Source organism: Mesoplodon densirostris, chromosome 8 (genome assembly GCF_025265405.1).
Source record: "Mesoplodon densirostris isolate mMesDen1 chromosome 8, mMesDen1 primary haplotype, whole genome shotgun sequence".
Classification (NCBI taxonomy): Eukaryota; Metazoa; Chordata; class Mammalia; order Artiodactyla; family Ziphiidae; genus Mesoplodon; species Mesoplodon densirostris.
This window is the reverse complement of record NC_082668.1, coordinates 72044130-72066736: the sequence shown is the minus strand read 5'-3', so window position 1 is coordinate 72066736 and position 22607 is coordinate 72044130. Positions and strand designations below refer to the sequence as shown.

Below are 22607 nucleotides of genomic sequence, written 5' to 3'. Positions count from 1 at the left end.
AATGAGATTATCTGTTAATGAAGATATGAAATGAATCAACCCGGTTAGATGGCCAGTCCTTACCAGTTTTGTGTCCCAGAGCCCAATTATGAATGCATTGCACCTATTACCAGAACCAGGATCTCTGGAGGACTGGAGGACTGGTTGGGACTTAACCCAGCCAAAAGCTCAAAGCAACCCCCTCACCCTCAGTTTAGCAACATAGCTCTAGGATTTCAAGCATCTTAAGTGGTTACAGTAATCCCTAAGCAGAATTGTGAAAGTGTACAGCAAATTGGAACAATATCTTAGTTCCGTAATTTTGTCGGAAATTTTCAGTTGCAGCTAAAAGGCGTCTGCTAGTTGGAAGAAGACCATGTCGGTTTGCTTAAAAATATAAGCTGAAAAAATTATATGCTACCCTCAAAATCTATTTGCTAGGATAGTTTTTGTCTTCTTGTGACAACCCCATCTTTATCACTTCAAGGTTACTGTTGAATATTAATTTGAACCAAGCTTGCTCTGCATCACCACTTCTCAGGGATGTCCACAAAGTGAAATTGGCCCCTGGAGCTCATTATACGCCACTGGACAGCTCTATCCCCAGGGCTTTGTCAGTACCAATACTGGTAACTCTAACCTTTGAAATAGTCCAGCTGGTATGTGGCATTAAATTTAGCCTATCTACCGTGGCTATCCCCACAGGTAGAGCTAAAGGATCTTAGATTACCCATCTGAAAAACAAAGTTAAAGTTAAAGGCCTCCTTCACTATGTGTTTGCTCAGCTACCCAAAAAGAAAAGATTTGTTCGAGATTGAAAACAGAGTGCTCAGAGAAGTACTCATTTTGTGTAGATGAGATGAATCTTCTATGATATTCTTAGGTTAAGGTCAGAGCTGTTGACTTTTGAAATACCACAAAGATAAAGATTGAAATGGAATAAAATTTTAGGACTGCTCCATGGAAAAGGCATTTTAATACCAGGAGTTAGAAACTAAATCTTTCTCCTTTTTCCACGTACATTAGTGTGTCTTGGGCTCAACAAAGTTATGCTTTTTTTTTTTTCTCCTCCCAAATGAGCTTTTTGTCTGCTTGTTTTACGTTTAAATAAACTTTTTATTTTAAGTAGTTTTAGATTTACAGGAAAGTTGCAGCGATAGTACAGGGAGTTCCCAAATAGCCTATACCCAGTTTCCCTTGTTGTTACCACCCTACAATACCATGGGACATTTGTCACAAATCAATATTGATACATTATTATTAACTAAACTCCACACTTTATGCAGATTTCTTTAGTTTTCTCCGAATGTCCTTTTTCTCTTCCAGGATGTGAAAGAGGTTTTTAATCTCTCCAAATTTTTTCAAGGGAAAACATAAGAGATAAGGCTCAGGAGAGTTCAAGGTTAAAAGAGCTTAGTTATTTAACTTGGTAGTTCTTCATAATCCATGTGCTTTTCCTCTTTCCAGCTACGCTATAAAGAAACATTTCAAAAGACCAAAGGGAAATACCGCACTGTGAAGGATGCTCTAGACATCATTTATCATCGCAAAGTCACAGACCACATCAGTAAAGTACGCTCCTATATATTTCTACTTGTGTTGGGCTCAGTAACCCACCATAATTTTTAAAAGTATCCTCCCTTTCCTAAAACTCTCTGGAGACAAATGGACTTTTTTACATTAAATTTGGGTAAGACGTTAAAGCTGTCTTTGTGCTTTTACCACAGATAAAATACAAGGCGAACTACATGAGCCAGCTGGGAATCTGGAAGTCCATTCCTGATCACCCTGAGCATTTCCGTCATCGAGCAGTCACTGATGCAGTCAGTGATGTGAGTCTTGAAATCTTCTATTTTTACATATAAATTAATATGTCCACATGACAACAAAATCAAACACTGCATAAAAACTGATTAAATACTTGACTAAATTTTAGCTCTTGTGTATGGATGTTTAAGTCATAAAGCTCATTGCTAAATAAGTGAGCTTCAACTCAGGAGACAGAAAAATATATTCAAATTTATAAACCGGATTTTTCTTCTAAATGTGTTACATCATAATACACGACTGGAAGTGATATATTTCATGTAAATGATAACCTATTTTTGAGCAACTGAAGAGACAACTTCATGACAATTAAGTAATTAAGACACATGACAATGCTCATTTAGAAAGAAATTTCAGCTCTTTATATGAAAATACAGCTGCCGAGCTAATGATATACTCTCTAGGCAAGTATGCCTGTTAAATTTGAATTGCTTTACTTGGTATTAAAATGCAAAATTCCATATGCAATACAGTACACCATAAAGTGAGCAGAAATCAGTATTTTTGGAAATGTCTCTTAAATAATTATTTCAATACTTTATTATTCTATATACCTTAGTGGTCAGACCTTCTATTTGTTCTACTTGTATCGATCCTAACCTACTGCTATTTGGAGATAGGTACTTAAAACTCTTTGGTGATATTCTTCTCCCAGGTAAAATATAAAGAAGATTTGACCTGGCTTAAAGGCATCGGTTGCTATGCCTTTGATACCCCTGACTTCACTCTGGCTGAAAAGAACAAGACTCTCTACAGCAAGGTATATATCAACTCAACGGTAACGGCCACATCCATGAAATGTACTCCAGTGCCCACGGAGAGAATTAGTACTGAGGAAACAGCTTCTCATATTTCCATCCCTATCTCCTTGCTTCTTGACCCTAAAGTTGGAGTATATACTACATTATTCACTCTCCTCAGGAATTATTTTAGTATTGGCCTCATTGACAATAGTAATCATTTATTTACATCACTCATTTGAATTTGATAAAAGGCCATCTCAGTACAATTCCTCATGGCTCTTCCAGAATTTCCTAATATGTCTCTGGGTGATTTGATATGGAAGCAAATAGAAAGTGAGATTATTTTAATCTACAAACTTGACGTGTGACTTGAAGCAAATAACTTTGTTTTTATGGCCTCATTTTCCTACTTACAAAATAAAGCAGTTGGATTAGCTTCCTTTGAGTTCTAAAATAGAAGTCAGCACACTTTTCTGAAAGGTTCCAGATAGTAAACACTTCACACTTTGTGGACCACATTCATTCTGTCACATATTCTTTGTTACAATCCCTTAGTACTATATAAAAAAGTTTTTTCTTAGTTCATGGGGCTATTTAAAAACAGGTAGTGATCTAGATGCTAGCATACCCCTGCTCTAAAATATTATGATTATCTGATTCATTACTGGAAAACTACTTCTAATTAACGGACTAAAAACTGCCTTCGAGGGCTTCTCTGGTGGTGCAGTGGTTGGGAGTTCGCCTGCTGATGCAGGGGACACGGGTTCGTGCCCCGGTCTGGGAAGATCCCACATGCCGCGGAGCAGCTGGGCCCGTGAGCCATGGCCACTGAGCCTGCGTGTCCGGAGCCTGTGCTCCGCAACGGGAGAGGCCACAACTGAGAGGCCCACGTAACGCAAAAAAACAAAAAAAACAAAAAACTGCCTTCGAGTGCACATGGAAATACATTCAAAGTAAAATAATAATCACTATAAGTATTGAAACAAAGAAGAAACTGATTTGGACTTTTGTCCAATATGGAATATAGATCTATTTGACATCCATTCAATGAAAGTATGTATTTGGGGGCTAGTTTTTAAGACATTGAGGTGGGTATACCCTTCATTGCCTTGGGAGCCAGAGTGTGTTCAGTAATTACTTGTTATCTCTATGAATGAATTAATCACAATTGTATACAATAAATGGCATGTCTCATTCTTAAGATAATCACAGCATGCTATCAAGTAACCATGTTCTATTTTCTCTAGTATAAGTATAAAGAGGTATTTGAAAGGACGAAGTCAGATTTCAAGTATGTTGCTGATTGTCCAATCAATAGGCATTTCAAGTTCGCAACTCAATTGATGAATGAGGTATGTATGACCTGATCCAGTTGAGCCTATTAGCATTCCTTAAGTCTATAAATGACGTTTGATTAAAACCCAATACCTAAAATGACAGGAAAGCCATTTTAGTGTTGATTCAAGATTACGCATTGGGAAGGCTCTTATAATATCACTATCTGATGAGCTCTGCCAAAAGCATGAATAAGAACAAAGGAAAGGGCTGTCCAGAGTGGAGTGAGGTCCCCACAGCCAGCACAGCCTCTGCTCACACTAGCACAGGGCAGCACAGCCCTTTGGGTGACGAGAGCAAAGAGGTAAAGGATTTTGTTGACTCTCAGCTGAACTCCCTTCAACAGGGAGTGTATAGGATTCTGTGTAGAGTTGGAAGACCCAGAAGTTCAAAGTTAACTTAGTATCCCTTACCAAGGCACAGAAATGGCAGCCCTAAGAGGGTAGTTGTGATTCACGCCTTCAAATGTATTGCCATTGTGACTCATACATTGGTGCAGAGAAGTGTCCATTTGCACTCAGAATATTCCTTTACCTTCTACCCAGTTTTTCCTGGAACTGTCTTTGCAATAGTTTAAGGTAAATTTAGCTTAAAATGATGAAAGAAGCAAGCTATGAATTAATGTATGTATGGATGGTTTTTACATTTAATTTCCTATCTTTGTATTTTCCACAGATTTACATAAATTCAAAAACAATGTTAGAAAAATAGTAAAATGTGTCAGAAAGTGAAAATGTAGCCAATGGTATATTTATTTCAATATATAACTTTTTTGTTGTTTATAAATTTGATTTAGTTTATTTTCAGTAGATTTCCAGGTGGGATGACTCTGAAGAATTACTGTTGGTAGCTTCCTAGGAAGACAGTCTTGATATATTTTGTTTCTATTTTTCTAATTCACGAAGGATTTCCAGGTCTCTTTTATAATCAAATAAATTAACTAGCATATTAGAATGTGTCCATGAATATACCTTTTGACTCTCACAGCCTAAAGTAGTAAACCTGTAGCTTGTCAGTGCCTTATTTTAAATACAATGTAAGATGTCATAAAACTTAACATTGCTAATGACGTCATATGTAAAGATGGAACATGTTTAGGTACAAGGTACTTCAATTTTGATGTTATAACTAATCTAGTCCAAGCCCCAGCCTTCTCCAGGCCATCTTCCTTTGCTTAATTCTGTTCACCTCCCTATTTTCATTACCCTGGATGCTTTGGGAACCCACCTCTAGAAAGGACATTTTTTCTGGCTCTCTGAAGTATCTTGGGACATTTGTGTATAGCCTTGAAGTTGTACTCTTGCTATAATTTGATATGATGTTTGAGCAGAAAAAATACAGAGCTGATTATGAGCAGCGGAAAGATAAATACCACCTGGTAGTCGATGAGCCTAGACATCTGCTGGCTAAGATCGCAGGCGACCAGATCAGTCAGGTACTGTGATGGGGCCGCCTGGACGGCCAAGCAGTACTGTGCTCCAAGTTTCTCATGAGATGTCGTCCCGTCTGCTGCAAGGATGTCATAGGTTCTGCCTATGATATTGGGATGTTCTGTTCCAAATTATCTGTCTAGCCACCCAAAGAGCCCACGAGCTCTTTGAGTGTGCCAGTCCATGCTCTGTGTTCTCACGTGTGCTGTGGTGAACATGAGATGCACAGCTGGGTCCTCACACCCTTCATCCTTCAGGAGGGCCTGTGTGTAAACTGCAGTTGTAAGGTGCAAATTAAGGTGCAAACGCAGAAACAAATTAACGGAAGGAAAGAAGACAGAACTCCTTACTGTGTTTTTCTATTTCAGTGATGTCACCTTTTCTATAAGGCAGTTTTGGTGGGACTGGCTCTATTATTCCCCATTCACAAGGGCTGTGGATGGTCAACTGCAAATATCACATCACCCTGCTTGGCATTTTAATGCATTTGCTTGTCTTCACCCACACATACACGTGAAAACACAAAGTGTGTGTGCCTACATCTCTTCACTCAGAGGTGATCAGGATATAGAGCTATGTTCTTTTCTGTCTTCACAAGTCTCTTTTGTGCTTCACTGCTCTTTGCATGAACAGAGAAAATATAAATCTAGTGCCAAGATGCTTCTGAAACAAGGATGTAATGAAATTCTGCGTCCAGATATGTTGACTGCCCTCTACAACACATACATATGGAGCCAGGTAATGTCTGATGTGATGCGAAGAAGAGATTGAGAAGCCTTGGGGGCATTCATTTCTATGCTTTCCCTGATTTCCTTCCCTGGCCTCCTGACCAAGCTGGTTTCACATGACAAAGCTGCATAAATATTCACTCCCTGTAAATGAACTCTGGATGTGGCCAAGTGTGGTGCTGTAGCAGCCAACTTTTGTACGTCTTCTGACACTTTTGGAATTCCAAGTAATATTAACTGAGACTATTTCAAAGTTTTTCAAACTTTTCCAAATTGGTATAACTTTATGTTTTTCAATATTTGCCCCAAAGAAGTAGATTTCTTAGAGATTGAGGATCTTAAGTAAATTTGACAGTATTTAAAAGATGTGAATATTTGATGTTTTCATCTAATGTATCCATTGCTCAATAATGACTACACTGTACCATTTTGGAGAGATGAGGATGACAGCGCAGCTCTTTGAATATTGTGCATATTCATGGCCCCTCTTGAGTTTGATGCTGAATTTGCTAGGTTATTTCCAGCACATCTGTCCTCACACACCCTTGTTAACAGCACTGCTGATCACCTTGCCTTCCTACAAGGTCAACTGAAGCACACACCACCACCTTCCTGTCATACGTTGGAAGGTAAATTTGAAGCAGGAAAAGACAGTGATAATTGCTTAACTACCAGATACGATGTTAATAAAAGGCCATTGTTCCTACACGTAAAGAAAATTTTTAATCAGTCTTTTGTATTAGCAACTTGTTTTATCACTTTAGTTTGACATCAGATCAACACATGAAATGAGGAGGATGAGGTCCTCCTATGAACATTCTGTTTGCCTGAACTTTTACCTTGGTCCCGATATGATCATTAGATAGTTGTGCATGGAATTTTGCTGTGCTCTCTGTGTCTATACTGCTTGAAACCACTTATGTGCATGAAAAAAAAAATCATGACTTGAAAATTTCAAAAATGAATGTCTTTAAAAATAACTATTTCAAACTGTATGTATTCATTTTTTTATCTGTTTCATCTTTGATATGGAAACATACTTAAGAGATCATATATATTCGATGTAGCATATTGTGAGCGAATCATTACTTGCCAGAGTCCAGAGAACATGGGTCTAGTCCTGGCTCAGAGATTCACTCTATATTTGCCCTTAGCTCATACTCTTAACCTCTCTGGGCCTCAGTTTCCACGTGGATAAAATATATGGAAAATATTTATTATTATTATTATTTGCTCACTCTATTACACTATTGCTATCAAATACAGATTTATATAAACATTTCCAGTTAAGAAAGCATGACATCATCCCACACACCTATGGCTTATATAACAATCCTACTCTTTGCCGTGGGACTCTCTCAAGAGGAAAACTAGAGTCCCTGAAAGCCCTCTCTCCTACTTCAAGTAAACTTGTTCTTCTCTACAATTTAGATCAACTACAGGAAAAATTATGAAAAAACAAAGGACAAGTTTACCTCAGTTGTGGATACTCCAGAACACCTACGTACTACAAAAGTCAACAAACAAATTAGTGATGTAAGTACAAGAAACCCTGAATGGATTTTTGGCCTTGGAGGGGAGCACTTGCAAATGTGGAGGGGCATTTTATTTTATTTTTTTTTTATTTTTATTTATTTATTTTTTTTCTTTTTGCGGTATGTGGGCCTCTCACTGTTGTGGCCTCTCCCGTTGCGGAGCACAGGCTCCGGACGCGCAGGCCCAGCGGCCATGGCTCACGGGCCCAGCCGCTCCGCGGCATATGGGATCCTCCCAGACCGGGGCATGAACCCGTATCCCCTGCATCGGCAGGCGGACTCTCAACCACTGCGCCACCAGGGAGGCCCTGGAGGGGCATTTTAGATGGTCACAATGTTTGGAAAAGTGTTTTTTTGGCTGCATTAGGTCTTTGTTGCTGCACCCGGGCTTTCTCTAGTTGCAGTGAGTGGAGGCTACTCTTCGTTATGGTGCATGGGCTTCTCACTGCGGTGGCTTTTCTTGTTGTGGAGCATGGGCTCTAGGTGCGCGGGCTTCAGCAGTTGCAGCACACGGGCTCAGTAGTTGTGGCGCGTGGGCTTGTGGGATCTTCCTGGACCAGGGATGGAACCTGTGTCCCCTGCATTTGCAGGCAGATTGTTAACCACTGCCCCACCAGGAAAGTCCCTGTTTGGAAGATTCTACTGCCATTTAGAGGGAGGGAGGCAGGGACAATAAGTGTCCTACTATGCTCAGGACTCTTCTTTTACAGTAAAGAATTGTTCCAACCAAATTGGCAGACACCCCATTGTAGAGGCACTGGAGCCTTAGCAGAAAGCATGAAAGCACCTGTTGAGTTTATGGAATTCTCTTTCCTTTATATACACTCAATGACAAGAACAACCATGTTGCCTTTCTATGTTTACATTATGTTACAATGTCAATTGAGATACATAAAGTTGTCTCTTTCTGCCTTTTCATCTCCTTCAGATACTGTATAAGTTGGAATACAACAAGGCCAGACCCAGAGGCTACACCACAATCCATGACACACCCATGTTGCTGCATGTCCAGAAGGTCAAAGATGAAGTCAGTGATGTAAGTTACCAGGACGGCTTTGCAGCCCCTCTCACTCTGGCCTCTTTGTAACGTGATATAACAAGCCCAGGTCCACTTATCTATTCCTGTGTAACAAGCACTCTGAATGTAGTGGTCTGAGACAGCAGTCATGCTTTCTTGGCTCACAGTTCTGTGAGCTGAGTGGGCAGTTGAGCGGATGCTCTACCCCACGCGCTGCAGCTCAGGCAGGAAGGCTCACTCCCAGAGCTGGCGCCCGATCACGGCTGGGCTGGGAGCTCAGCCACTGTATAGACAGGAGCCCCTGTACGTGGCCTTTCCGTGTGGTTTGGCCATCTCACGGCAGAGTGGATGGGTTCTAAGAGGCTGGAGTAGAAGCTTCCAGACCAGTCTGAAAAACGCAGTGTGCCATAGACTCTATTAATACTCTATAAGTTTTGTCTTGGCTAAGAGGAAAAGGTAGCCATCAAATTCTAATACTCTGAATTAGAGGAGAAATTATATTCATATATTTTCATATATATAGCTAGATTTTATGGTGGAAAACTATCATAATATTGGTTAAAAAACAGATTAAATATTTTAATGGCTATATGGGCACCATAAAGAATAATGAAGGCAACTATGGAGTCCCTCCCCCAAAGCCTTGACTGAGGCTGGTGCTCAGGAATTCTTTGGTAGCTAAACAAATGGGTTCACACTATTGACTCTAAGTTGCCAAGAAAAATGCTAAATACATCAGTGCACTGTTTATGAAGGCAGAAATGTCTAAATCATTTAAAAATTTTTTAAATATTTTTTATGTTAAAATAAATTTTGACACTTCGAACATGAACATCGGGTATTCATAAATACCTATAAGGTAGATCCCTTATGTGGAGCAGCCCATTCCCTCTCAGTGTAGAAAAATGAAGCAATTCTATATCCATTTCCCTAAATTTCTGATTGTAACAATAACCTGAGATGTTGATGAAAAATATGAATTTCCAAGTCAGTCCCCTAAAGCTACTGATTTACTATATCTATGGTGAAGCACAGAAAATTGTGATTCTTATGATCAGGCAAGTTTAGTAAGCGCTACTATGGCTTCCGTAGAACAGTTTTACTCAGTCACAGTAAGACCTAAGATCCTTCTGCAATAACTAGTGCAAAGTCCCAGATGGAGCCCCAGGGCCCTGAAATTTAAAAGGAGCAAAAGTGGGTGAAGCTAGAAATTCCAGGCTAGACATGAAAAAATGACCAGTTGGGCTCAAAGAGGCTAAGCCTTCCCTTTTTTCCCCCTCCAATTCAAACCCACGCATGCCCAAACTTACCAGCGATGGCCCTAGCAATGACAGTAGTGATGACAGCATTCATCCATCAGTTCATTCATTCATCAAATATTTATTGGGTTCCTAAGTGCCTGATGCTAGGAATGAGGTGATGAATGATACACAATCTTTGCCCTCAAGGGATTCAGCTCAATGGAAAGAATAGACAGATAAATAATTATAACACCACATGATAGCAGCTACAACGGTAGGGGCATGGAAGGAGGGCAAGCCTGATCCCATCTGGGTGAGCCAATGGGGGAAGGCTTCTCTTCCATCAACAGTTTTCAAGATGTTCTGAACTCAGGAGTTTCTGATTTGGGGACAGGAAAACACACATAAATAGCTGTCCAGCTGCCCCTTTCAGCACAAGTTCCGAGGACATAAATTCTATGGTGACACTGGTGAACATACACAATGTGTCCTGGGGAGTTGGTTTTAAGATCTGAGACAGGATGGTGCGTGTCACATAGCTGCATGGCTGCATCCCTTCTTCACAACAGACTGATTCAGTCTTAAGGAGTATCTTATACTATATTATGGTTTTAATTTCTTGTTGTTTAAGATACTTGTGGGCTGCTATATAAAAAAAAAATTGACCTGTGTTTCCTCCCACAGCTGAAATACAAAGAAGTTTACCAGAGAACTAAGTCCAACTGTACCATTGAGCCTGATGCTGTTCATATCAAAGCAGCCAAGGATGCCTACAAAGTCAACACCAATGTAAGTTCCAGAAACGTCCCCAAGCCTAATAGGGGTTCATCAGCTTCTGTAGGGCACATGGCCTCTTTTGACACCTTTTCAGGTGATTGAGCTCTAGTGAGTCCAGATCAAGGGCTGGGCCCTAGAGCATGAGTGATAACACTGACCTCTAAATGCTGCCCATGGTTCTCACAAAGGAGAGTGGGGAAGAGCAAGGACGGCCCATGGATGTTATACCCCCTCAGCCTCCATGTTAGGATGCTGGAAAATGGGGGATTTAATTCTGAAATGAAGGTTACATTTTCGACAGTGTCTCCGGTCTCCATGTTCTTCTCCTGCCACAAACTCTAGAGCCTACTTCTCCTGAAAAAAAAAAAGAGAACACTTGAGCTGCTTGGTGCTGTCAGGAGTTGGCCTAGACCCTCCTCCTGTTCACATCTCCCTGCGCTGACTCATTTCTTTGTGATGGGGCATCTTAAAGCCTCAACCACAGAAACATTGTGCATTTAAATGAGTATCGACTTCCTAAAAATATATAAATGGTTATATAATGAAGTATTATAAAGCCCAACTAGTGCCTACTCGTGCTACAGAGAACTTATATTTATTAGGGCCAGCAAACTGAAATGCCTTTGGGGACTGGCAGGTAGCATACAGGTGTCCTGAGGATGGACAGAGGGATGGGTAGCAGGATTGATGTGGGACAAAGCAAATGCAGTAAAATGTACGTTGTAGAATCTAGGTGCTGGGTGTATGGGTATTCTCTGTAAGATTCATGCGACTCCTCATGCATTTGAAAATTTTCACAATAGAATGGGGAAAAGTTGGATCAATTTTTAACTTATAAAACATGTTTATCTTATTGTATACCAATTATACCTTGACCAAAAAAAGGAGAAAGAAAAAGAGTGAGGAAAGAAATGTGCCTGATGATGAGGGCTCTTCCCAAGGACACTCACTTCTGTGCCTCAGGTTCAGCCCAAGGCAGCCAGTTTCTCCAGCTCAGATGCAAGTCTAGCAAGTCCACAGGCACCTTTGATGCCTGGCTGCCCAGGTTTGAAACCCAGCTCCACTGTTCACTAGCTGTCTCACCTGGACAGCTTACTTAGCCCTTCTAGGCAGTTCCTCAGCTGCTGATTTCATACAGTTGTGGTAAAGAGTAAATGAGTTAATATATATATATATATAAAGCACTTTGAAAACTGCCTGGAATGAAATAAATACTGCAAGTGTTTAATACTTTTTTTAAAAAGTCTGAATTTAGTTACAAATTAAAAGTACTTGAGGGCCTCCCTGGTGGCGCAAGTGGTTGAGAGTCCGCCTGCCGATGCAGGGGATACGGGTTCGTGCCCCGGTCTGGGAGGATCCCATATGCCGCGGAGCGGCTGGGCCCGTGAGCCATGGCCGCTGAGCCTGCGCGTCCGGAGCCTGCGCGTCCGGAGCCTGTGCTCCGCAATGGGGGAGGCCACAACAGTGAGAGGCCCGCATACCGCAAAAAAAAAAAAATAAATAAAAAAATAAAAAAATAAAAAAGTACTTGACTCTGAAGATGATTAGACTGCACTGGCAGGGTGAGTTTGAAGAATTGTTTCGCCAGGAGCCTTTAAAAATTGTAGCCCCTATTCTGAGGCCAAAGGGCCCCACAAGAGGACAACTTGAGTGGCCAACTAGTTGCATCCATGGTACAGAAATTCTAATTGGGGCTCTCTCTTGCATAAAGAACCATGTCTTGTTATATGTTAAAATGCAAGATGAGTCCCTCTGTGCCACGTGTGCGGTTGTGAATTCAGGCCACTGAATGAAGTGACTTGTTTTTGTCTTGTTAAAAACAGCTTGATTACAAGAAGCAGTATGAAGCCAACAAAGCCCACTGGAGATGGACCCCTGACCGACCGGACTTCATCCAGGCCGCCAAGTCATCCCTACAGCAAAGCGATGTGAGATAAGAGAGGCAGTCAGAACTGCATGACATACCTGAGACAGAAAAATTAATCTTTATTCATAATAACCACTGTCACAGGTGTTAACCCTAGCTCATTTGAGATCCAAGAAGGACAAGAAGGGGGGTTGTAAGGTGTGGAAGGCAAGCTCAGGAAGCAGGCCTGGCCACAGAGCCTGGTCTCCCATGGCTGGGCCCAAACACTAATGGCTCAGAGTCCTGAGGGGGGCGGGGGAGAGCCAGGAGGGCTTTATCCTGGCCTTGGGGCTGGAAAGGAGGAGCCCAGCTTGCAGTGGGCCCAGCAGGAAGCCCCTGTCCCCATCCTGGTAGCAAATCCCCATAGTGCCCTTAAGAAGAGGACTCCCTACAAATTCAACCAAATACCAGCTTCCTCCTGTGCCTGTCACCCTTTCCCATCTTCCTCTGTCTTTCTTCTGTTACAGTTTGAATACAAGCTGGACCGGGAGTTCCTCAAAGGTTGCAAGCTTTCTGTCACTGATGATAAAGACATGGTGCTGGCCCTGAAGAATTCTATAATAGAAAGTGATGTAAGTATTCAGTCCCTTCCAAGAGGCCTAAGCTCACTCAGGGCTGTCTTCTGCAGCCCAGTGCCCAGGGGCCTGCAGCGTAGAGGAGGCTGCTGCCCACGTCCACACCAGTGACTTGGCAGAGCAGAACGGCAGCAGTGGGAAGCTGTTACAGCCAGGTGGCCACTCCTGATCTATACGGCACCTCAAGATAATCCACACACCGCAGTGGGGTCTCTGAAGGCCTGGTTGGACTCTATAAGGAGACGTATTCATTTCTGTGGGGTCATACACTTCCTATGCTTCCTGTGTTTCCTCATCTGGAAAGGAGGAATAATAATGCCTCCCAGGGTTTGCGGGAGGGTCCAATGACATATTTAAAAGTGCTGTGAACTAAGGCTGTATGTATAAAGATTCATCGTAAGATTCATTCTGATTGTTATTAAAGCCTCAGCTTACATGAGATAAAATCCTTTTTTGATATTTCCCAAGATTTCCAAACATGAGATCTTTTACTGAGTTTAATGATTCTACTCCGTCAATGATGCTATTCTCCCAGCTCTATTTAGTAACTTGGGAGCCTCATAAAAATATGCAGGAGAGTCAGAGGAGCTGAAGAAATACTTTTTTCACCCCTGCAGCTGAAATACAAACAGAAACATGTCAAGGAAAGAGGAACCTACCATGTCGTGCCCGATACACCTCAGATCCTCCTGGCAAAGACAGTCAGCAATCTGGTGTCCGAGGTAACCCTCCAGCAGCCCATAGGCTTGCCTTGCGTCTTGGGCTGATGCCCCAGGCAGGCATTTAAACAAGCTCTCTGTGCTTTCCCTCAGAACAAGTACAAGCAGCATGTGAAGAAGCACTTGGCTCAGGGCTCATACACAACACTGCCGGAGACCCGGGACACCATTCATGTCAAGGAAGTGACCAGGAACGTCAGTGATGTAAGTGACCAGCCCCAGGACTCTTGGCAGCAGCAATGGCACTTTACCTTAGAATCCAGCAAAAGACTGTCAGCCGCGTTTTTGCTGACAGTTTCCTTTACGTTACTTCACTCTTACCATCAGTACCTATATGTGAATTTTGAATGCTGGTTTAAAAGACAACTCAATATTTATTGGCTTTCCAACTACGGCAACTGTGGCAGATGTGGGTTTGGCCATAGGATGTATTGTCTAGCAATATATGACGTCACTAACCTAGTGGTAATAAAGGGAGGGCAAAAAACAAAAAACAAAAAACATAAATAAAGGGAGGGAGCATTCATGGTAAAGATCAGCCTCTCCCATCATCTCCCCTCTCCTTAAACTGCTGAACAATTTTAGAGAAGTAAAGTCACCTCTTTGTATCTCAGTAATCTCTGCCCACTACATCCTTACGGATAATGCTTTAATAATCATGGTATTGTATTTTATGAGCCCTGTGTGGTTCCATTTATTTTAAAAAGGTAGAAATGGTAAATGAAAGAGTTTAATTTGCTTGTCATCAGTTCTCCAAAGATTGGTGTGTGGTTCAATGACAGGTTCCAGGACAGAAATGACAGGGAAGAACTAGAATATGTATCAGAGACCCCAGTTCCAAAATGACACCAAAATGGAGAGCCACGGATTTTCCTCGAGATCTTCTCATAGCTCTTCAAGTAAAACAATTCTGTTCCCAGCTTTCTCTGCTCACATAAGTAATTCTGGCTCTTTTTAGACAAATTACAAGAAGAAGTTTGTCAAGGAGAAAGGAAAATCCAACTACTCCATCATGCTGGAGCCCCCAGAGGTGAAACATGCTATGGAGGTGGCCAAGAAGCAGAGTAATGTAAGTTTCTCCTCTCACTCTCAGGGGGCCACTTGAGCTGGTGGATCCCACATTGGTATATGCTGGGCTGGGTCCAGTGAGTGGTCACCCTAATTTCTATATCTGGTGGTCTAAAAAATACGGTAGTGGGGTTGACTTGGTTTTAATAAAAGCTTCCTTTCAGAAAGATGGCTTATCTCTCAAGTGAGCAAATGTTTTCTTTTTCCAAATAAAGGTCGCTTACAAAAAAGATGCTAAAGAAAACCTGCATTACACAACAGTGGCCGATCGACCAGACATCAAGAAGGCCACGCAGGCAGCCAAACAGGCCAGCGAGGTAAGGGTGTGTTTAGAAGGTACCCAGTCCCAAGTGGTCACTGCAAACAAGTAGTTGGTGGTCACTGGCCACCTAGAATGTGTTGCCCATACTGGTTTTCTTTGCTGCAGGTGGAGTACAGAGCCAAGCACCGCAAGGAAGGCAGCCACGGGCTAAGCATGCTTGGTCGCCCAGACATTGAAATGGCCAAGAAGGCAGCCAAGCTGAGCAGCCAGGTAACACAGATGGGCAAGCAGCAGCTCTGATGTGAGGAGATGTTTAAAGACCTTGCAGGAAAAGTGATTCCCAGAATGAAAGTGCAGTATTAGCAACCAAAGAGATACTGCAGCCCTCCAGAGCTTTGAAAATTATATCACGAAAAGCTTTGAAAAGTTATATCAGATGCAGTCACTTTTATTTTTTCATTCAGCAAACATATTGAATGCCTGGGCTAGAAACTAGAGGCAGTAGATGCCCTCAGACTATATGTCTATGGCTAAATAATTACAGTTTGGGGTTGTAAGTGTTTGATCGAAGTATGTACAGGGAGCTGAGGGGGAATGCCTAATTCTAGAAGATTTCATATTATTGAGTAGTTGGACTTAGAAATGTGTCCAAACTTGATTGCCCCATTACCTAATTTCCCTTGTGAGACCAATTATCTAGAATACTCCTGAGTTATGACAGGTTTTCAGACTTTAGATCAGAGACCCCATGATCAACCACCAGATCTTTCAGAGAGCAAGTTTTAGTCCCAAAAGACGAGCTCAGGAATATATTATCTATTCTCCAATTCAGAGATCCTACCTTCTTTTCATTGTCTGTTTTCTCAAGTATTTGTTTGAAGAAATACGTTTAGGATACCTATAGTGGTTGTATGTATGACTTTCAGCAATGCCAAACGTGGGATCCCAATCTTTTGGAAGATACAAGTAACATCAAGTGACAAAACAGGAGGGAATTATGAGGAGACAAAAAGTTCAGATGACTGATGACAAGCAAATACTATTTTTTAAAAGTTTTTGAATTTAAAACTCCTATATGGTATTTTTATTAGAAGTTAATGGAATTGTATAAGTACTCGAAACCAAGATATGAAATCACCAGCAAGAAACAGTGGAATCTCTAAGAATAATGAAATTAACACGAACTTTTCAGTGTAAAAAATTTTAATATGTTTTTAAATCTCCAAGGTCATACCACTAGCAAGTTAAAAAAAAGTTGAAATTTTGAAGACTTTGCTGGTTTTACAAATAGAGAAGCCTGTATTTCTTTTTTTTTTTTTTTTTTTTTTTTGAGGTACGCAGGCCTCTCACTGTTGTGGCCTCTCCTGTTGCGGAGCACAGGCTCCGGACGCGCAGGCTCAGCGGCCATGGCTCACGGGCCCAGCCGATCCACAGCATGTGGGATCTTCCCGGACTGGGGCACGAACCTGCGTCCCCTGCATTGGCAGGCGAACTCTCAACCACTGCGCCACCAGGGAAGCCCAAGAGAGTCCTGTGTTTCTAACCCCAAGTGAATCCTATGATGTGGAGAATGAGTCCCAACCAGATCGTTTATGAGCTCCCTTTCCTGGGTTTACTTCCCGGGAAAGGCTTGCCTCAGGATTGACAGCTTCATGGTGTGGCCCCTGGTCCAAGGAGACTTCCCCTCTGTGTGGGCCCTCCCCGTTCTGACTTTGCTGTCTTGCTGGTACTCTAGGCGGAATACGTCAAAGGCCAAAGGAGAGGGTACGGGCACGGCGCCGCATCTTATGACACCCCTATGATGAGGCAGCTTAAGAAAACTAATGTGCTCATCAGTGATGTAAGACTGGCATCAGTGATCCCATATATCTGTCTTCCTCTTTCTCTCACCTATCTTCTTAGCCTTGGTCAGGGGACTGACCAAGTCGCGCTCTTTTCTGTTGGTTTTGTGTTGGAACGTGTAGAATGCCGTGGAAATTTGTCAAAGGATATACTTTTGCACACATCTGTCTTTTCCTGCATGAAACTTTCCCTCTGGAACATGCCTTTGGAATAGGAAGGTAGAGTAGATTTGGAGATAGCCTCCTAACTTCTTTAGGCTGCTGACACCAATCAAAAGATGAAAACAGACTGAGAATCTCATCTGCAACCACACAAAGAAAGCCTCTGCTGATTACCATTGCTGGTGTTTAATACATTTAAGACTGGCATTTAATACAGCCTCTCAGTTCAGACATACTCTGAATCAACAGTATAAACTGCTCAAAATGTTTTCACTCATAGCTTTCACCCTGTTTTACAGTCTCAGTGGCAAGAAATGTTCTAATTCTTGGACCTGCTCTTCAGTCTTTAGAAGCGCCAGTATACAGTTCAAGTCCCTGAAAAGGAGAACAACTGGATGTTAGATCTTTAAATTTAATTGAACTTTGAAAGAATAATTGATCGGAAACCATTTTCTCACAGTATCTGAGCCCTTTGGGGTAATGGACACTGGTATTGCCATTTGCTGATACACGGCATTGCATGGTTGCCTCTCACTTCCCTGGTAAACAAGAAAAAGAAGGCTTTTCCATTCCATGTGCCGTGTGAATGTGGTTTTACTGTACTTCCTGCCTAATCCCACACCTTTCTAAGAATTCTTGGAGTCCTGAATCTGATGTGTGTCCTTACCATGCAAAATATCGTAGTTCTTAAGGTCGAACGTGTCGGCTCAGATTCCCAGCAGTTGTGCTCACCTGCACTTGCTTGGGGCCTTCTTGTGGAAAGAGGAGGCACAACTTTTTTTTTTTTTTTAATTAAAAAGTTAGAAATTTAAATCTACTTAAAATTAACAGAAAAGAACTGAAGTGAGACCAGTAGAAAGCTGCTCTTCAAATATTTTCTCAGAAATGAGTTATTTTCTAAAAGATAGAGGATTTTTAGCATTCTTCTAAAAGAAATGGATTTTATTCTCATCAGAGATGGGCCTTTGCATCTTTCCTTCCCCAGTCTGACTCTGCACATCTAGTTTACTTTGCTTTTTCTGTGTTTCACTGCTCTTGGGATCAGCCTTAGCCTTATGGGTTTCTATATCCTTCGGAAGAGTTTTCTCTTGGTTCAGACAACTCACCACCTCTGACTTTCCTTAGCAGGCTTTGCATTTCTTTATTTGGGGAGTGAACTTCCTTTCAGAGAAGAGCCATTGTAGCATTTATTCACATTGTGTTTTTCTATTATGTTTTCTGCTTCCTCCATTGTGTGTCTGACTCTGTGTGCCTGCATCATGCTGTACTGTTCTGCATGCTTATTTTGTCTACACATTTCCACTGGAGATTTATTCAAAATAAATGAGTCTCAGCACTGTGAATGCTTTTTCTCTGATGTGGCAGATTTCATTGTTCTTAGCATTTGAGTGGTCTCTCCTTTTGTTCCTGTTGTGCTGGATGTGTAAAGTTGTGGGGAAGTAAAGTGATGAAGCATGAGGGGTACTGATTTTAAATGCCTACAGTGTGAAATATCTGGTGACCAGATCCTGGTGTGCTAACTTTGAATGAGCGAGTCTTTCATCTTACCAATAACAGAAACTCTAGGTGTCCCGGAGCATCAAATATTGCCCTTTTAGCTGGCTAACTTCTAGAAATATCTCATTTTTCTTTATTCCTAGAGTGAGTAACTAGTAGAGTTCTACTTCTGGATTAATCCTAGTGACAAAGGCATCAGTCTGTTTTTAAATAAGGAAATGTTTCTGTCACTTTCAGTTTATTCTGTTGAATATCCCTATAAGTAAATCGTCATCTTTAGCTATTTTACCTAGGCGTTATGACTGTCTCTTTCTTTCATCAATCAGATCACATTTATTGAGCAACTATTAGTGCCAGGCATTGCGCTTATTTTTTAAATTGAAGTTATTTTGTCCTTTGTGTATTCTTACTTTTATGTATCCTGCAAGTATATTTAACCTTATTTTTCTCATTATGCTAAAGTTATCTCACTTCTTTCCTTCTTCTAGCCTGAAATCATACCGAAGCCATTAACCCCCAAAATCTGTGCTTCTTTTACTCGGAAGTTATGCCAATTTTTTTGCCAATTAAAAAAAAAATTAAAATGATGTAGCCAAAGTACATAACAATAAATCTCCTGATTTAATAGATTCCTTACTTCTCACCCTTCTTGATCATTTATAAAGCCTCTTGGAACTCCTGGCAATAGACCTAAAGTGCTTTTGGTTTTGCTAGTTAAGAGGACCAAAATGCTCTGAATCAAATATATTAGATCACTTCTCTGAATTTAGCCTGAAGCCTTTTCCCATGCATTTTTATTCTGCATCAAAAAAAGGTGAATATCTTTCATACCTCTGGATAATATAAAAATGAGCAAAACAAATACTGTATCACTTAATCTTATTCTCAATTGCCTGTTGTCCCAACATAATCATTAATAGTGCTTTTACTCTTAAAAATGTCCTAATTTGGATAATAAATTATATGACCCCTTTATGTGTAGCACATACTCTTTTGCATTTACATTTCCTCCATTCCTCAGTCAGATTAATTGATGCTCAGGAATAATTTGGATTTTTGCATTTGCTGTTAGGTTAAATACCGAGAAAATTTCAACAAAGAGAAGGGCAAGACACCCAAATACAACCCCAAAGACAGCCAGCTCTTCAAAACCATGAAAGATGCTAATAATCTCACAAGTGAGGTATGTGTTTGTTTAACTGTGGTAAAATATATAATGTGAAATTTGCCATTTTAACTATTTTTAAATATGTAATTTGGTGGCATTAATTGCATTCACAATGTTGTCCAACTACCACTATTATTTCCAAAACTTTTTCATCACCCCAAACACAAACTCTATAACTATTAAGCAATAACTCTCCATTTCCCCCTCCCACCAATCCCTGGTAACCTCTAATCTACTTTCTGTCCCTATGAATTTGCCTATTAGAGATTTCATGTAAGTGGAGTCATACAGTATTTGTCCTTTTTTTGGTCTGGCTTACTTCATTTACCATAATGTTTTCAAGGTTCATCCATGCTGTATAGCATGTGTCAGAACTTCATTCTTTCTTATGGTTGAATAATAGTCCATTGTATGTTTACATCACACTGTGTTTATCCCTTTGTCTGTCGATGGACACTTGAATTGTTTCCACTTTCTGGCTGTTGTGAATGAGGTATGGTTTTTCACCACCATCCCCAGCACTTGTTTCAGGATGGGACATCTTAGTGTGGTTTCCATTAATACCATTTTCCATTTCCTGTTTATGTGATTTCCTTTTTTCCCTTACTGTTGTACAGGTTAAGTATAAGGCTGACTTGAAGAAACTTCACAAACCTGTGACTGACATGAAGGAATCTTTGATAATGAATCATGTCTTGAATACAAGCCAACTCGCCAGTTCTGTAAGCTCAATCATTTGCTCCAGAAACAGCTTGTTTCACCCATTTTCAACTAAATTCCTTCTCTGAGGTCACTTGCATCTCCTCTGCTACTGAGGCACTATATTTATTAGAAAGCTCTCCTGTTCTCTGAGTGCATTCTTCCAAATTACAACATTAATCTACCAGTTCTCCACTGACTATAACACCTCTCAGAATATAAAAATGCTTCTATTTTGGGGCTATTTAAACTTTTTTTCAATTAACCACTCCCTTTCCCCCTTCTAAAAACATAGACTTACCATTTGGAATAGTTTCTTTCACTTTTAACTTTGCACCTTAAAACCTACTTTGAATAAGCCATATAACCTAAGTGTTTACATCCTTGTATTAACTGACAATACTGAATGTGGATCCTCATCCTTTTAAAACATTTTCTTAACCTCCCTATGTAGTGTTTGCTAATTTTAATTTGGTCTTGGCACTGTTGCTGTGTAAATATCTAATGTAAAGAGGAAAAATAGGAATGCTGAGCAGCTTTGCCATCAATGTGCCTTTTTTGCCACCTTCCCCTCAGTACCAGTACAAGAAAAACTATGAGAAGAGTAAAGGCCACTACCACACAATACCCGACAATCTGGAGCAGCTTCATCTAAAAGAGGCCACAGAATTACAGAGTGTAGTAAGTTGACCAAGACTGACTTTTTTGCTGCACATTCTTCTACAATGTCAAAATTTTTCATGGATTCCACCCCTACCCCCCAAGGATGGTAGTTATAGTTGTAATAACCATTGCTTGAGAAAATACCCAAAGATATTAGGGGCTTTGAATTTAGCAACACGTTGAAACAAATGTTTATGTTATGAATGATAGCAGTGTCAACATACATTGGAGAAATAGTGCATAGACATGCAATATGTGTTATTCAGGTTACTGACAGGGACTGGTAGCATAAAGATTACATCACAAGGGAGACAGACCCCTTAGAAAATATTTCTAAGGATGATAGGGAGCCTTTGGAGCAGGGGAGTGACATGCTCAGGTCACCACTGAAGTAGAGTCTCTGCGTGTGGAAGAAACTGCCAAATTTGTGAAATAATTAAGATTCTCAGAGGAAAGAACTTAGAGAAGGAGCTTGCTGTCACATGACCTTCTATATCACAAATTCAACACTATTTAGGTCCCCCATTGGGCATTAACCAAGAGGTCTAAATTACTAGAAATGCTCTCCTGTCATCTGTAAAGCAGCCCATGATCCCGGGCCTCTTTTATTTTATTTTATTTTATTTATTTTATTTTATTATTTTTTTGAAAATGTGTTTATTTTATTTAAAAATACCTACATCATCCCTTTCATATATATATTTTTTACTTTTTATTTATTTTTTATTTTTTTAACATCTTTATTGGAGTATAATTGCTTTACAATGGTGTTAGTTTCTGCTTTATAACAGAGTGAGTCAGCTATATATACATATATCCCCATATCTCTTCCCTCTTGCTTCTCCCTCCCACCCTCCCTATCCCAGCCCTCTAGGTGGTCACAAAGCACCCAGCTGATCTCCCTGTGCTATGCGGCTGCTTCCCACTAGCTATCTATTTTACATTTGGTAGTGTATATATGTCCATGCCACTCTCTCACTTTGTCACAGCTTACCCTTCCCCCTCCCTATATCCTCAGGTTCATTCTCTAGTAGGTCTGTGTCTTTATTCCCGTCTTACCCCTAGGTTCTTCATGACCATTTTTTTTTCTTATATTCCATATATATGTGTTAGCATACGGTATTTGCTTTTCTCTTTCTGACTTACTTCACTCTGTATGACAGTCTCTAGGTCCATCCACCTCACTACAAATAACTCAGTTTTGTTCCTTTTTATGGCTGAGTAATATTCCATTGTATATATGTGCCACATCTTCTTTATCCATTCATCTATTGACCGGGCCTCTATTTTAATGTGTTGTCACAAGGAATAGAGCTGAGATTGAGCTTTGCTATCAAGATGCTGTGTGAAACAGGCTTCTGTCTCTCTGTCTTTCAATGTCTCCTGTGTAAATTAGGAATATCTATAGGCTCCCCCCATTCCTGGCCACATGTG

General features: G+C 40.7%; 1 protein-coding gene across 1 annotated transcript in view; it reads left to right on the top strand.

Annotated features, from left to right (window-relative positions):
• The window catches only part of NEB (nebulin), a 227823-nt gene that overhangs the window by 180149 nt on the left and 25067 nt on the right, over window positions 1–22607 (top strand). Inside the window, exons 102-119 of the mRNA XM_060105956.1 lie at window positions 1447–1551; window positions 1707–1811; window positions 2462–2566; window positions 3797–3901; window positions 5215–5319; window positions 7474–7578; window positions 8506–8613; window positions 10521–10625; window positions 12437–12541; window positions 12987–13091; window positions 13712–13816; window positions 13907–14017; window positions 14772–14882; window positions 15097–15198; window positions 15309–15413; window positions 19716–19826; window positions 20429–20533; window positions 21087–21191. Of these exons, the coding sequence (XP_059961939.1) occupies window positions 1447–1551; window positions 1707–1811; window positions 2462–2566; window positions 3797–3901; window positions 5215–5319; window positions 7474–7578; window positions 8506–8613; window positions 10521–10625; window positions 12437–12541; window positions 12987–13091; window positions 13712–13816; window positions 13907–14017; window positions 14772–14882; window positions 15097–15198; window positions 15309–15413; window positions 19716–19826; window positions 20429–20533; window positions 21087–21191 (1908 nt within the window). The remainder of the gene's footprint in view (window positions 1–1446; window positions 1552–1706; window positions 1812–2461; window positions 2567–3796; window positions 3902–5214; window positions 5320–7473; window positions 7579–8505; window positions 8614–10520; window positions 10626–12436; window positions 12542–12986; window positions 13092–13711; window positions 13817–13906; window positions 14018–14771; window positions 14883–15096; window positions 15199–15308; window positions 15414–19715; window positions 19827–20428; window positions 20534–21086; window positions 21192–22607) is intronic.